Source organism: Engystomops pustulosus, chromosome 5, assembly GCF_040894005.1.
Source record: "Engystomops pustulosus chromosome 5, aEngPut4.maternal, whole genome shotgun sequence".
Classification (NCBI taxonomy): Eukaryota; Metazoa; Chordata; class Amphibia; order Anura; family Leptodactylidae; genus Engystomops; species Engystomops pustulosus.
In genome coordinates, this window is record NC_092415.1 from 194312766 (window position 1) to 194327782 (window position 15017).

The following is a 15017-nucleotide window of genomic DNA, read 5'->3' on the forward strand; positions in this document are numbered from 1 at the left end:
AATTGAATAGAACACTTACTGCTAAGTGTCACAAGGATGTGTCAGCAAGGAGACACTTTGGCCCAAATTTATTAACCCCTTAACGACCTGGCCCTTTTTTCACTTCACATTTTTCAAAAATCTCTTAACTTTTTTTTATTTTTCCACATAAAGAGCTGTGTTATGGCTTATTTTTTGAGTAACAAATTGCACTTCAAAGTGATGATTTAATATTCCATGGCAGGAAAAAAATTTCAAATGCAGGGAAAATGGTGAAAAAAACGCATTTGCGACGTTTTCTTGTGGGCTTGAATTTTACAGCTTTCACTGAGCGCCCCAAATGACATGTCTATTTTATTCTTTGGGTCGGTACAATTACGGGGTTAACAAGTTTGTATAGGTTTTATAATGTTTTCATACATTTACAAAAATTAAAACCTCCAGTACAAAATTTTTTTTTTCTTCTGGCGCCAATAACTTTTTCATACTTTGGTGTACGGGGCTGTGGGTGGTGTCATTTTTTGCGAATTTTGATGGCATTTTCATTGCTATAATTTTTAGTACTGTGTGATCTTTTGATCACTTTTCATAGATTTTTTATTATTTTTCAAAATGGAAAAAAAGTGCAATTTACGACTTTGGGCGCTATTTTCCACTATGGGGTAAAAAACGGTTAGCATATTTTGATAGATCAGGCATTTTTTGACGCAGCGATACCTAATGTGTTTATGATTTTTACTGTTTATTAATATTTATATCAGTTCTAGTTTTTTTTTTAACTTTTTTTTATTTTTACTTTTACTATTTCTCAGACTCCCTCGGGTACTTTAACCCTAGGTTGTCTGATCTATCCTATACTACAGTATGGCAGTATATGGGGATTTTCCAGTTTTGTTTCGAAACTGCGCTATGTCCGCCGCAACACAAAACCATGCACTTAAAGATGTTTCACACCAGGCACCAAATTTATGTTGGCAAGTCCGAAATAATTGTGGCACATGCCCGTACAACTGAGTGCACCACAAAAAACTGGTGCACTCATTTTAAGCCCTTTGGGCACGTGCAGGGTGCACCAGATTAATGAAGACTGTGAGCATTAGTGAGGCAAACTGCATGTAGAGCTGTTTGCCTCGCTATTAATAAATCTGGGCCTTTTTGTTAAGTAAATTTAGAAGTGGTTCTTGATAAGAATTTGAGAAAATGTTTTAAGCAGAGAATCCCTTTAAGGGGAGTCCACCACCTAGACCAAATCTGCTCCCAGCATGTTGTAGAGAAATTAAGTGTGATTTATAACATAGTTAAGTCTATTATGCAATTTGCATCAAATTCCTAGTTTAATCCTTATGCTAATGAGGCAGTTGGTGTCCTCGACACCCGCAGCACTGATATTCAAGTATAAATCAGTTTCCTCTTAATCCAGTGTGGCTCCATGTTTCCCTCAAGACTAATCTCCTGCTTATCTGATAGAGAGGGTAATGTTCCAGGTAGGAATAGCAGTGCCATGGTGCTGAGGACACATCTGGGTCCACCAACTGAATGCGTGCCTCATATACATACGGATTAAAATGGGAATTTCTCGGAAATCTCTTGCCGATTATGCTGTTTTCATAATATTCCCATTTTAATGTGTATGCTTAGGAGGCCATTGGTGTCCTCAACACCTGTCACTTCCCTCTTCTTTTAGTGTGACCACATGCTTCCATCAAGACTAATCTCCTGCTTATCTGATAGAGAGGGTAATGGTCACATCCGGGTTCAACAACTGCCTTACAAAACACGGTTTCTGGATTCGCATTCGGTAGATGAAAGAGGTTTTTTGTCACATTTGGCGCACTCCGGTATTCACGAACAAGGAAGATGGATTGTGATCAAATGTTTTATTTGGTATCTCTAAAACACAACGCGTTTCGGAGCCCAAAATGACTCCTTTATCAAGTGATATGAGACAGCAGTGCGGGTAATTAACCCCTAACCCGCGCTGCAGTCTCATATCACTTGATAAAGGAGTCATTTTGGGCTCCGAAACGCGTTGTGTTTTAGCGATGCCAAATAAAACATTTGATCACAATCCATCTTCCTTGTTCGTGAATACCGGAGTGCGCCAAATGTGACCAAAAAAAACTCTTTCATCTACGAATTAAAATGGAAGCTTCTCAGAAATGGCATAATGGATAGAAAATAATTGGGGAGATTTATCATAGGTTTCTGAGGTTAAACTTTTCCAGCTGGCCATGGAAACCAATCAGAGCTCAGCTTTTATTTTATACACGGCTATAGGAAAATGAAAGCTGAGCTCTGATTGGTTTAGCTATGGGCAACTAGAACAAAGTCTGATCTAAGAGACTACTGATAATGTATTGGTCAAATCATAGAGCATTATAATGACTGGGGTAGATGGGAGACTTCTTTTAAAGCTCCTATATACATCTTTTAATATCAATTATATTAAATTTTTTTTTAAATCTAAATTTTTCCTAAATCTGGCTGTCAGAATTTAATCTAGTATTTGTAAAATTCTTCCTATTTTCACATATATTTCTTCATGTATATCTGCTTCTGACCATCATGCAAACCCAAACTGAAGTTTACCAAAGGGAGGATGGATCTCTGACCTATATACCTTGTATACTCGAGTATAAGCCTAGTTTTTTAGCACAAAAAATGTGCTGAAAACCCAAACTCGGCTTATACTCGAGTAAAAAAAAATATAGGTTTTACCAGGTTTTGTGGTAAAATTAGGGGCCTCGGCTTATACTCGAGTATATACGGTAAATCATATTAATGTCTCCTCATTATTTAGGGAGCTACGTGTGTTGAGGATGTGAATGAATGTCAGATCTATGCCGGGACGGTGATGGGTTGTCAGAATGGAGCCTTATGTGAGAACACACCTGGAAGTTACCGGTAAATCCTATCCTTAGTGTCTACCTATCTATCTCACATCTATCATCTAGAAGCACAGACTGGTTATACGCCTCAGCCATTCACGACCCACGATATGACCCATGTGCCACCAAGGCCACAAACCACCAATGGTCATTTACTAATTCAAACCATTACTCTCATTCTAGTCCTTGGCTGACATGGTTCAGAATTTGCTTGGTCTTAGTTGGGGACCTCTTCCACAAAGGTCCACATTAAGTTCTCCAAACGACTGGTCACCATCTATCACCAGAAACCTCCCATCTTTCAGACACTCACACTTCTGACCTGTACATTTTCGGTGTTGTACATTATTTTACACGCAGTAGATTCATCTTGGCTGGTGTTGTCTTTGTCATATTTTGCTATTGTATCATTGTATCCCACTTTTATCCTGAAGATGCTCCTGTTCTCCAGAATGGTATGGTCCACAGTGTACCTCCAAGCATGATGACTGTAAGGTGGGCTCTGCAGAACTCTGTGTACATGGAACATGTGTGGATTTGGATAGAGTACAACCAGATCAGGTAAGAGACACATGGCCTGTGTGTTTATATTATATCTCTAGGTATTTGAATAACAATAAGATGTATAATAATTGCATTCATAACAAGTTATCCAATATCTACAGGATGATCGTGGGGGTCCCAGCAGTAGATCATGGCATAGGGGTAATAGCACAACCTGTGATTGGATAAAACAAAATTCTTTATGGTCACTCCCCTGCTATCAGAATCCAGTTCCAAGTTCTGCTCAGAAGGCCCAAAATAAATTGTGGAAACTTTTCTCTTTGGTCCTGTTAGATGTCCCAAGATGATTAAATGCTGATAGTCCTCTAAGAGAAAGTGTGAGTCCTGTCTGCCTATATACACACAAAGGGAAAAGATGTGAGTCCTGCTTCCTCTGCCCATTTATAGAGAAAGCCTGTGAGTCCTGCTTCCCCTGCCCATTTATAGAGAAAGCCTGTGAGTCCTGCTTACTCCTCCCACTCATACAGATAAATTCTGTGAGTCCTGCTTCCCCCTTCCACTCATAGAGAAAGCCTGTGAGTCCTGCTTCCCCCTTCCACTCATAGAGAAAGCCTGTGAGTCCTGCTTCACCCTTCCACTCATAGAGACAGCCTGTAAGTGCTGCTTCCCCCTTCCACTCATAGGGAAAGCCTGTGAGTCCTGCTCCCCCCACCGACTCATAGAGAAAGCCTGTGAGTCCTGCTTACCCCTCCCACTCATAGAGAAAGCCTGTGAGTCCTGCTTCCCCCACCCACTCATACAGAGAAAGCCTGTGAGTCCTGCTTCCCCCACCCACTCATAGAGACAGCCTGTGAGTCCTGCTTCCCCCACCCACTCATAGAGAAAGCTCGTGAGTCCTTCTTCCCCCACCCACTCATACAGAGAAAGCATGTACGTTCCACTTCCCCCACCCACTCACAGAGAAAGCCTGTGAGTCCTTCTTCCCCCACCCACTCATACAGAGCCTGTGAGTCTTGCTTCCCCCACCCACTCGTACAGATAAATTCTGTGAGTCCTGCTTCCCCCACCCATTCATACAGAGAAAGCCTGTGAGTCCAGCTTCCTCCTCCCACTCATAGAAAAAGCCTGTGATTCCTGCTTCCCCCGCCCACTCATACAGAGAAAGCCTGTGAGTCCTGCTTCCCCCACCCACTCATACAGAGAAAGCCTGTGAGTCCTGCTTCCCCCTGCCCACTCATAGAGAAAGCCTGTGACTCCTGCTTCCCCCCGCCCACTCATAGAGAAAGCCTGTGAGTCCTGCTTCCCCCTCCCACTCATAGAGAAAGCCTGTGAGTCCTGCTTCCCTCTCCCACTCATAGAGAAAGCCTGTGAGTCCTGCTTCCCCCTGCCCACTCATAGAGAAAGCCTGTGAGTCCTGCTTCCCCCTGCCCACTCATAGACAAAGTGAGCATGGGAAGCAGGACTCACAGGCTTTCTCTGTTTATATATAAATATAGTGAGCCTGTGAGACCCTCTGTTCCCACCAATAATCAACAAACTGTTGCTCAGGGGAGGAGAAACAGCCCAATTGCTCACCACACCTATAAACTGCAATAATGAGTATTCTAGATTTCGATTTATTGGACTTTCTATTCTGTCTAGTGATAGTAATTTCACTGATGATAGCGTACTCACTGTTGTGACTGACTGTCGTTGGTGATAAACTATTCTCGAGACGTCTTCAGTGTGACCTGAGATAGCAGTAATAATACAAGCTACAACACCAATACCTCAATCCCACCCGCACATATAGTAAGACTCATAGGCTGGGGAAGCTGGATTCACCAGCTATCTCTATGGTGCTTGTATTCTTCTTGTTGAACTACTTAGAATGATTCTAATGATAGTTTATTAAGTTTTATGATACACTACGTTATATTTACTTACATATAAAGATATACATGAACATTTTATACATTTTCAAAGTTTTAACAATATTTTTATACATTTTCTTGGAATGACATCAGCCCAGATACAGCTGTGTGTGTGACGCAGGATGGAGAACACCAAATGGAGGGTTTTCATGTACGGAAGATATCGATGAATGTTCCCTGCTCAATCCTCCCTGCTCCCAGAATCCTCCTGTGCAGTGTTACAACACTATAGGATCGTTTACCTGTGGACCTTGCCCTTCAGGTAATCAACACTTGGGATGTGATCTGGATATTCATAGACAACGATTCATGTAATTTCTTGAGTAAGAAGTCCAAGTCATTTTTCAATGACTGAAAAGACTGTGGTTTAGACAACTACTGAGGGGTGTGGTTTAGTGAACTACTGAGGGGTGGGATTTAGACAACTACTGAGGGGTGTAGTTTAGACAACTACTGAGGGGTGTGGTTTAGACAACTACTGAGGGGTGTGGTTTAGACAACTACTGAGGGGTGTGGTTTAGACAACCATTGAGGGGCGTGATTTAGATAACTACTGAGGGGTGTGGTTTAGACAACTATTGAGGGGTGTGGTTTAGACAATACTGAGGGGTGTGGTTTAGACAACTACTGAGCGGCGTGATTTAGATAACTACTGAGGGGTGTGGTTTAGACAACTACTGAGAGGCGTGATTTAAATAACTAATGAGGGGTGTGATTTAGACAACTACTGAGGGGTAACCTATTGATCTTCCACTAAATGGAAAATAAAATCCAACAAAGTAGCACAATTTAAAAACAAGGGATGGAGCCCCAGACGAAGGCTGCAAGCCAGCCGAAACGCGCGTCGGGGCGCTGTCATTCCGGGCAACGATCATCCCCTACATGGGTAAGATATACTGTACTTGCTTATTATGTATGTTTATGAATTCTGCTGATTATTTGACTTTGTCAAATTAAACATCATTCCACACTTCCCATGTACACCGCAGTAAGGCTATAGATGCCTCTACTTTACATTCAACGATTTTGATGATCTTGCTGCCTGGGGTACAGCTTCATCTTGTGTCCCCCTTGGGGTTGTACCATTCTTTCACCAGTTTTTTGTCATTTATCATTTTATTTTTTGACTTAAATAAAGAACCTTTTACTTCCATCCCTTGTTTTTAAATTGTGCTACTTTGTTGGATTTTATTTTCCATTTAGTGGAAGATCAATAGGTTACACATCAGTCTTTCCAACTAGCCACATGGTATCATACTATGTAGGGAGAAGGACAGGTCCTAAAACACCACCACAGAATATTAGTACCTCATAACCTCCTTTTTTCCTTCCTCCCTTTTTGGTTTGTTTCAATTTCATTTGTTAACTACTGAGGGGTGTAGTTTTGACAACTACTGAGGGGTGTGGTTTAGACAACTACTGAGGGGGTGTAGTTTTGACAACTACTGAGGGGTGTGGTATAGACAACTTCTGAGGGGTGTAGTTTAGACAACTACTGAGAGACGTGATTTAAATAACTACTGAGGGGTGTGATTTAGACAACTACTGAGGGGTGTAGTTTTGACAATTACTGAGGGGTGTGGTTTAGACAACTACTGAGGGGTGTAGTTTTGACAACTACTGAGGGGTGTGGTATAGACAACTACTGAGGGGTGTAGTTTAGACAACTACTGAGAGACGTGATTTAAATAACTACTGAGGGGTGTGATTTAGACAATTACTGAGGGGTGTAGTTTTGACAATTACTGAGGGGTGTGGTTTAGACAACTACTGAGGGGGTGTAGTTTAGACAACTACTGAGGGGTGTGGTATAGACAACTACTGAGGGGTGTGATTTAGAAAACTGCTGGTTTAGACAACTGCTGCCACTAACTCAGAAACCTGCTGCAGTGGTTGGTTTTCCTATGAATGCATAGGATTGTAGAAGGATTATCTCATCATGACGACATTTTCTTAATCTGAAGTTAGCCTTGTGTGTCTACAATTATTACGGAGAGAGGTTGTACCAAACCAATTTTTGGCACAACTGAAAGTAGACTCCTCTCATGGTGATTGACTGTCTTTGGCCAACTCCATCCGAGATCAGCAGAAGCGTGAAGCACACTATACATCCATCCCATCGGGGAGGTCCCAGAGGGAGTATCGACATCTTCCAAATCAAGATTCGGCCTCGTAAACATCTCATGTTTATAATTGGAAAACGCCTTTAAGCAGATTCTCTTTGGGTAGATATAGTTTGGTTCAAGGTCCCATACTAGGGTGTAGCCAAGCTTCTTATCACTATAATTGTCTTATAACTTCTTCCCTGTGTCCTGATATTCTCCATCTTGATCTTTTCTAGGTTGGATAGGAAACGGATACAGTTGTCAAGATATTGATGAGTGTCAGACAAACAATGGCGGCTGTTCTGTGGCTCCGATGGTGAAATGTATGAACACCATGGGCTCCTATCATTGCGGCCCCTGTCCTCCAGGTAGGTTACCTTATTATATCCTACATCTAGTTCACTTTGCTTTCCCGTATTATGCACAACTATTATCTATATAATCTCAACAGGTTATGAAGGGGATGGACGAACCTGCACCCAAGTAGACGCCTGTTCTATCAATAATGGAGGCTGCCACCCATTGGCGTCATGTGCCCCAAGAGAAGGTGATTGTGTACCCCATTTCATTGTATACAGTATTCAAATTTAAGAGTTTACGTCATTGTTTATATTACTTTTTACTTTCAGAGGGCACTTTGCCAATCTGTGTCTGTCCACCTGGGTACACTGGAGACGGCTATGGGCAATATGGATGTCTGCATATTGGTGACATCTGTCTGAAGAACAATCCTTGTGTAAATGGAGAGTGCAAGGTGAGTGTGTATGGAGACTGTACAGTAGATACACCACAAAAAAGCAAAAGAAGGCTCCAGCTGTTATGAGTGTGTACATAAGAAAAGGAAAACTTAGCTCATAATGTAGAAAAAAAATTCTATCCGGACCACGTTGATCCATCCCCTTTTCATCCCAGTGGGTTTTTAAGTGTTTTTAAAGGTCTCTTTCTGAAAATGTGGAGTCACCACATTTTGTTTGGTACTGGCTAGGGTGCCGAGTCTTATCGATTTCCTGGTGGTCTCCAACCTTAAGTCCTACAAGATGGCATTGAAGACTGTAGAAGGATCCCAGGGCTGTAGTCTTCATAATAGCCCATGTATTTACTCTTGGTAAAGTAGAAGTATAGTCAGATAAGGACATCACCATAAATGGGGCTAGGGTGTAGCAGACACCAAAGACGATGTAGCAAAACCTGCACCCATAGTCAGTGTTTCCCCATAGGAATTCCAGAGTTGCTAAGGAAAATCCAATTGTAACCATTGGGATTTGCCATACCAATCTTTATCATTTTGGTGAAGCATCATGGAAGGAACAAATGTGGCAGCATGTGGCAAAGGCAAAGGCAAGAACCAGCTGAAAAGTCTAAGGCAAAGCAGGTGCCATATCCGAGTCAGAAGTCCAACCAGAAACAATAGCTCAATGAATTTAAGGTTGAGGTGCAGCAGAGCATCATATGGATGAAGGACAATCAAGCTTCATCCTAGGTCACTAGTGTTCCTACCATCTTGATAATTGATAATGAATGATTTTTTAGACTGGTTCTTGACTTGAGCATTTGTTCCTTCCATGATGCTTCACCAAAAATGATAAAGATTGGTATGGCAAATCATACATTATCCTATTTGAAGAGCCAGGAAACCCAATGGTTACAATTGGATTTTCCTTAGCAACTCTGGAATTCCTATGGGGAAACACTCAACTATCTCCAAGCAGTATACAAATTATGGTTGTGTCTCTGTAACTCTTCTATTTCTAGGCCGGCGTCTCGAGCTACATCTGTGTGTGTCATTCAGGATGGACGGGCACCAACTGTACAGACAATGTCAATGAGTGCGCCAGTAGTCCATGTCAGAATGGAGGCATCTGTATGGACATAATCGATGGTTACACATGTAACTGCACCAGCGGATGGACGGGATTTCACTGTGAGACTCAAACACAAGGTATACAGATCCTTTCAAACCATAGAAGTCAAAGAAAGTTCAACTACAATTGCCTCGATTCAATCTCTTTTGGCATTTTCTATAAATGTTTCCATGGTTTGGGTGGTAGCCTGGGGCCCAAGCGTTCTAGGGGGCCCATGACCACCCACCAAATTTTTTATTGAGAAGGACCTTCACCCATGAAATCCTCTTACATCTGTTCTTGCTCTCAATACACATGTACACAAGAAGGCCCTCCAAAGGTCCTGAAACCGCAGATTGACAGCAGGCAGAAGGGACACATCCTCCATTCCCCAAGAAGCTGATTCTAGTACCATATGTAACAAGTGATTCCAGACTTATAGGGGCAATAATATTCCTACAGCCCAGGGCGCATGGTGGTCTTGATTCGCCCCCCTGTCTACAGCCCTTAATAAATGTGGAATGTGACTGCTTTTTGCCCCAAATTATAACAGAATTCTGATAAATCTGCCCCATTTGTAGTTTTTTTACAATTTTTTAAATTTTTTTTGGCAGCATGTGGTGGTGTTTTAATTGGGCTAAATGGGACTTTGAGATACCCGAACAATCCAGGCAATGAACCCTATGGCCATGATGTAAGCTGCTCCTGGGTCATAAAAACTGAGCCTAACAAGGTAAGTTGTACTACCTAGAAGCTTGCGTACACTTAAAAAGAAGCTTCAATGACTACCAACTTTTTGCACCTGTTTTTGTATGACCAGTGCCTCTAATGCAAATTTGGTTTCTTACCATCAGGTGGGTAGTCGCGGACCACCCACCTGACTCTAAAAGGCCTAATTAACATAATTGGTGATGGGGGCTAGATAAAAAAAATCCAACTGCACTGGAATCGGTAAGAGGCACAACGAATTGGAGTTGATGAAGTCAAATTTTCGGAAAAATTCCAAAATGCTGCACTGATATTGCAGTTTAGGGCGGCACGGTGGCTGAGTGGGTAGCACTTCTGCCTTGCAGCGCTGGAGACCTGGGTTCAAATCCCACCCAGGTCAACATCTGCAAAGAGTTTGTATGTTCTCTCTGTGTTTGCCTGGGTTTCCTCTGGGTCCTCCGGTTTTCTCCCACACTCCAAAACATACTGGTAGGTTGATTAGATTGTGAGCCCCATGGGGACAGGGACTGATTTGGCAAACTCTGTGCAGCACTGCGTAATCTGTGTGCGCTATATAAATAAAGGAATTATTATTATTATTAGACAGTGTTAGACTGACTACAAGGGAATCATCTAATAATCCCTAGCTTAATAGACCCTAGAGGTCCAAAAAGAGGGTTAGACTACAGGATCAGACTACGCACACATTGGTTTGTAGTCTGTAACCATGGAAACAGATAGCTCCGCAAAGGAGTTTTATACGTCAAATTGCTTAGTTTATACTTAAGTTGTATATTTGTCCTACGCCCTATCACGTGTGATTCCAGGTGATGATACTGTAGTTATTACTAGAGACTGAGTGATACTGCATAGAATACCAATAACCGGATGTTCTGTCTCGATAGATTCTACGTATCACATTTCCATATTTCAACCTGGGGACAGGCTCTGATTGTAGTCTTACCTTCCTTCAAATCCACGATGGAGAAACAATGTCAGACTTCAGGCTGGAGAAACTCTGCGGGAACACTGCCCCAGGACAACTATACAGCTCCCACAACGCTTTATACATCTGGTTCAAATCCGATCACAAGTTAGATCATGGAGGTTTTCAGATTAACTGGGAATCTCAGGATCCAGGTGAGTCAAATTAACAGATGAAGACTTCGATAATTTTTCACTAAAATCAACTTTTAAAATTATGATGATTTGCCTGAAGGGCTCTGTGGGAGTTATCAAAGCCCCTCAGGGCTGTATTTTCACATGCTGTTACAATAAGCAGAACATCTCTCACCCAACCCCCTGCTCTCTCCCTCCTCCCTCTTCCTGTGTAATCTAGCAGCAGCAGGAAGTGTAGGTGGAGTGGAAACATGCTATGCTCATTGTAACAGCCTGTGAAGCTACAGCTCTGAGAGGCTCTGGAAGCACCCACAGGAGCCCCACTGGCGTATTATCCATGGATAACAAATATAAGAAGATTACCACAGTCACGGTGCCTGGATCTTTAAGTGTCCCTGGTTTATCGTGATGGATTTTGGACGATTTTCTTAAAATCCCTTTGTGGCGCCACCACCAGGAAAAATAAAGCATAACACAATCACCCACTTAGATAAACTTGTAAAAGCAGATTATAAAGCAGATTGAAGCATTTATTTTAAATAAGATTTAGCACAAATTATCAACAGATTAATTTGTACTATTTAGTAATGAAAAGATGTTTTATAATTGGATGAACACCTTAAAGGGGATGTGTCAACAATTCCTAATGTCAGAAGTGCCCCCTGACAATAGGCTCACCAAAGTGCATCCTTCAACATCCAAGTGACTTTGGTAATATTCTTATATTTCTTACCCAGGGCCTCCTTCTTTCTAAAATCAACTTTTAAAATTATGCAAATTAGCCAGAAGGGCTCTGGGGTGTTAACAGAGCTGTTACACTGTTTCCCTTTCCTCCCAGCTCCCTCCTTCTTCTGCCTGCTGAAATCTCACACAGTTGGAGAGGGGAATTGCTCTTGCACAGTGTAACAGCCTGTTAATCTACCACACGAAGAGGCTCTGGTAATGCCCCTCTCCAAAGCCCTTCGGATTATTTGCGTCATTTTAAAAGTTGATTTTAGAAGAAAGGAGGCCATGAATAATAAATATAAGGAGATTATCACAGTCCCGGTGCCTGGATCTATGTGTAATGTCCCTGGTTTATCAGGATGGACTTTGATAACGGGTTCCCTTAAAATCCCTTTGTAGCGCCACCATCAGGAGAAATAAAGCATAAGGGCAATTGCCCAATCATCTACATTATTAACCATTTGTAATCCATGTTCCTTTTGTGTGTACGGTCCAGTCAGTTGAGCTATTTTATGTTTCCTCTACCCAAAGGTTTTTTTTTTTTACAGATTGTCTCCTCATATTTATGACCTATCCAACACATTGATGTTGTAATAATATTAATTATTTTCTATTTAGTATGTGGAGGTGAACTCTCAGAATCCCATGGATCCATATCCTCCCCTGGATATCCTGGTACCTACCCTCCTAATCGAGATTGTTACTGGACAATCTCTGTAGACCCGGGTCTCTACATCACCTTTGCTTTTGGCGTATTAAGCCTGGAACATCATGACAACTGTGAGAACGATTACCTGGAGGTAAGTACTCATCAATTTACTGCTTCTATGTTGTTTTCTAGGAACCTGGAAAATCTCCAGGACATCGAAAAGTTCTCAAATTTTAATTCCCTAGTGATGTTTACACAATAAAGATAATTTTTAACCCCCTTAATTAACATTTTTACTCAGTTTTATTGCTGTTTTAGCTCTAAGCAGACACTTCATGATTCCTCTGTGCTATGAGATGCTGTGTGCTGACAATGTGCTTAGATTATCAGGGTCAAGGGTTTATATACACATTAATTTAGCCTCTACTACCAACATTCTACTAGTATCTCACCAGAGAAAAAGAAAGATGAGACAGATCAGAGATGAGTGATCCATGAGATGTATATAACACACAATGGCACTCTTCAGCTCTGCGACATCTCAACTATAACACATTGTCAGCTCTGCTACAAATCTCCCTACCCTGGATAAAGACCTTATCTTATCTGTAGTTTGTAGAGTAAGGTTCTACACGCTGCTTGCCTGCAGGAAGTGCCTGTGCTTGAGCTCATCTTGTAATGGAGAGGGGAGGGACTGAATGCAGAGAGCACTGCATTCTGCAGACAGGAGAAGCTATTCATGAGAAGAATCTGTCCTGCCCGACCCTAGACTTCTATTTTACGGTCGGATCCCGGGGAAACCAAAATTGTGTACACCAGGAATGATAGAGACAGGTTGTAATTATATTTGTGAAATGCTGTATTTTTGTTAATAACAGTGAATTAGAGAATGTGTTATTTTTTTATCCTGAGTATATTTAAGAATCTTTACTTCGCGGGGATATCCCTTTAACCCTCAACTCTTTTCTTCTTTTAATAACAATTGTTTCATTCATGCTAGCATAGTATAAATTTTATCTCTGGTTCCCACCATTCCATTGATGTCCATATTTATATCTCTTCACAGTCAGATGGGTGGTGCCAAGCCATCTTCTCCAACCGAGGACCACCCACTTGACTGGAGAGAACCTCATTTTAAGAGTTTCAAAGTAGTTTGATTGGCCCATATGCTTAGTAGGCCCCTTACTGTCAGAAGTATTGTCCTTGGTTGGAGGAGCTCCCATCTGACAGTAGAGACCTGGAAATAATTATCTTGATTTCCCGGGAACGGTGGAGGCTATATACAATCCAACTATGCCAAAATTGGTGGAACGGCGGGATACAAATAGTTGGAGTAAATGGAGGTGTTCAAAGGTCCAGATTAATAGTCAGGTGTCTTCTCCTCCTACTTTGTTCTACACATTAGATTCGAGATGGCATCTTGCCCCATGCCCCAGTTCTTCAGAAATACTGCAGCACAATCTCACCGGCTCCTCTCCAGACATCAGGTCCTTCTGCCTGGATTCACTTTCATTCTGACAGTGCAACATCAGATAAAGGATTCCATTTGACCTACATAACTTCTTCATGTAAGTAGATTCCTCAGCTATCAACTAATGGGGATCCATCAGCGTTATATCCATGTTAAGGCTGCAAGACATAGGGATTCCATTGATATTCAGTTGTATCATTATGGATCAGACCAATATCCATACACAACCGACACCGGGACTCCAAGGCTTAGCATATGAGGACTATAGAGATACGGGTCATCTTAGTATGGTACCAGAAGATGGATAGAACTTCTTAGGACTTCCTCAGCTATCAACTAATGGGGGTCCATCAGCGTTATATCCATGTTAAGGCTGCAAGACATAGGGAATCCATTGATATTCAGCTGTATCATTATGGATCAGACCAATATCCATACACAACCGACTCCAGGACTCCAAGGCTTAACATATGAGGACTATAGAGATACGGGTCATCTAAGTATGGTACCAGAAGATGGAGAGAACTTCTTAGGAAGGTCTACAAAACTAATTTATGAACTGAGAACAAGGGTTCTTTCCAACTTTGGGAATTCTTTATTAGAGCCTGCCCAAGACGTTGGGCTTTTTCAGCCATGATGTAGACCACCATTGATTGTTGTTGGTAACTTGTGATGAATGGACCTGAACTTTATGTTCGATGTCCTCTGTTCAGAAGCTCCACCTAACCTGTATGTGTTGCCTGATAGGCTGCAGATCAACCAATCAGGCAGCTTCCCGCTCCTAGCAACTAGGCATGGCTATGATTGGCTAGGTAGATACCTGGTAAACACAGCTGACCAATCACAGCCATGCCTAGTTACTAGGGGAGGACTCTGAACATAAAGTAACCTATTGGTAAGGTTGGATTTGGGTCCGAATCTTTAAGGTTCAAACAGATGTTGGTTCACTTTTACAAAAAGATCTCGGTTTACAAATTTTTAAGATTTGTAATAAATTTGATAGCCGACCAGACGTGGTGCAAATAGACGCCAACAGAAACCGTCAAAAAACCACTGATATATAACGGAATCTTCATGAATCCATTAAACTTCCATTATCGTCGATTTGTCCGAT

General features: G+C 41.7%; 1 protein-coding gene across 1 annotated transcript in view; it reads left to right on the forward strand.

Annotated features, from left to right (window-relative positions):
• The window catches only part of CUBN (cubilin), a 119021-nt gene that overhangs the window by 4180 nt on the left and 99824 nt on the right, over nt 1-15017 (forward strand). Inside the window, exons 6-16 of the mRNA XM_072154223.1 lie at nt 2780-2883; nt 3302-3428; nt 5378-5546; nt 7626-7757; nt 7841-7936; nt 8019-8143; nt 9142-9328; nt 9845-9963; nt 10844-11078; nt 12402-12583; nt 13838-14000. Of these exons, the coding sequence (XP_072010324.1) occupies nt 2780-2883; nt 3302-3428; nt 5378-5546; nt 7626-7757; nt 7841-7936; nt 8019-8143; nt 9142-9328; nt 9845-9963; nt 10844-11078; nt 12402-12583; nt 13838-14000 (1639 nt within the window). The remainder of the gene's footprint in view (nt 1-2779; nt 2884-3301; nt 3429-5377; nt 5547-7625; nt 7758-7840; nt 7937-8018; nt 8144-9141; nt 9329-9844; nt 9964-10843; nt 11079-12401; nt 12584-13837; nt 14001-15017) is intronic.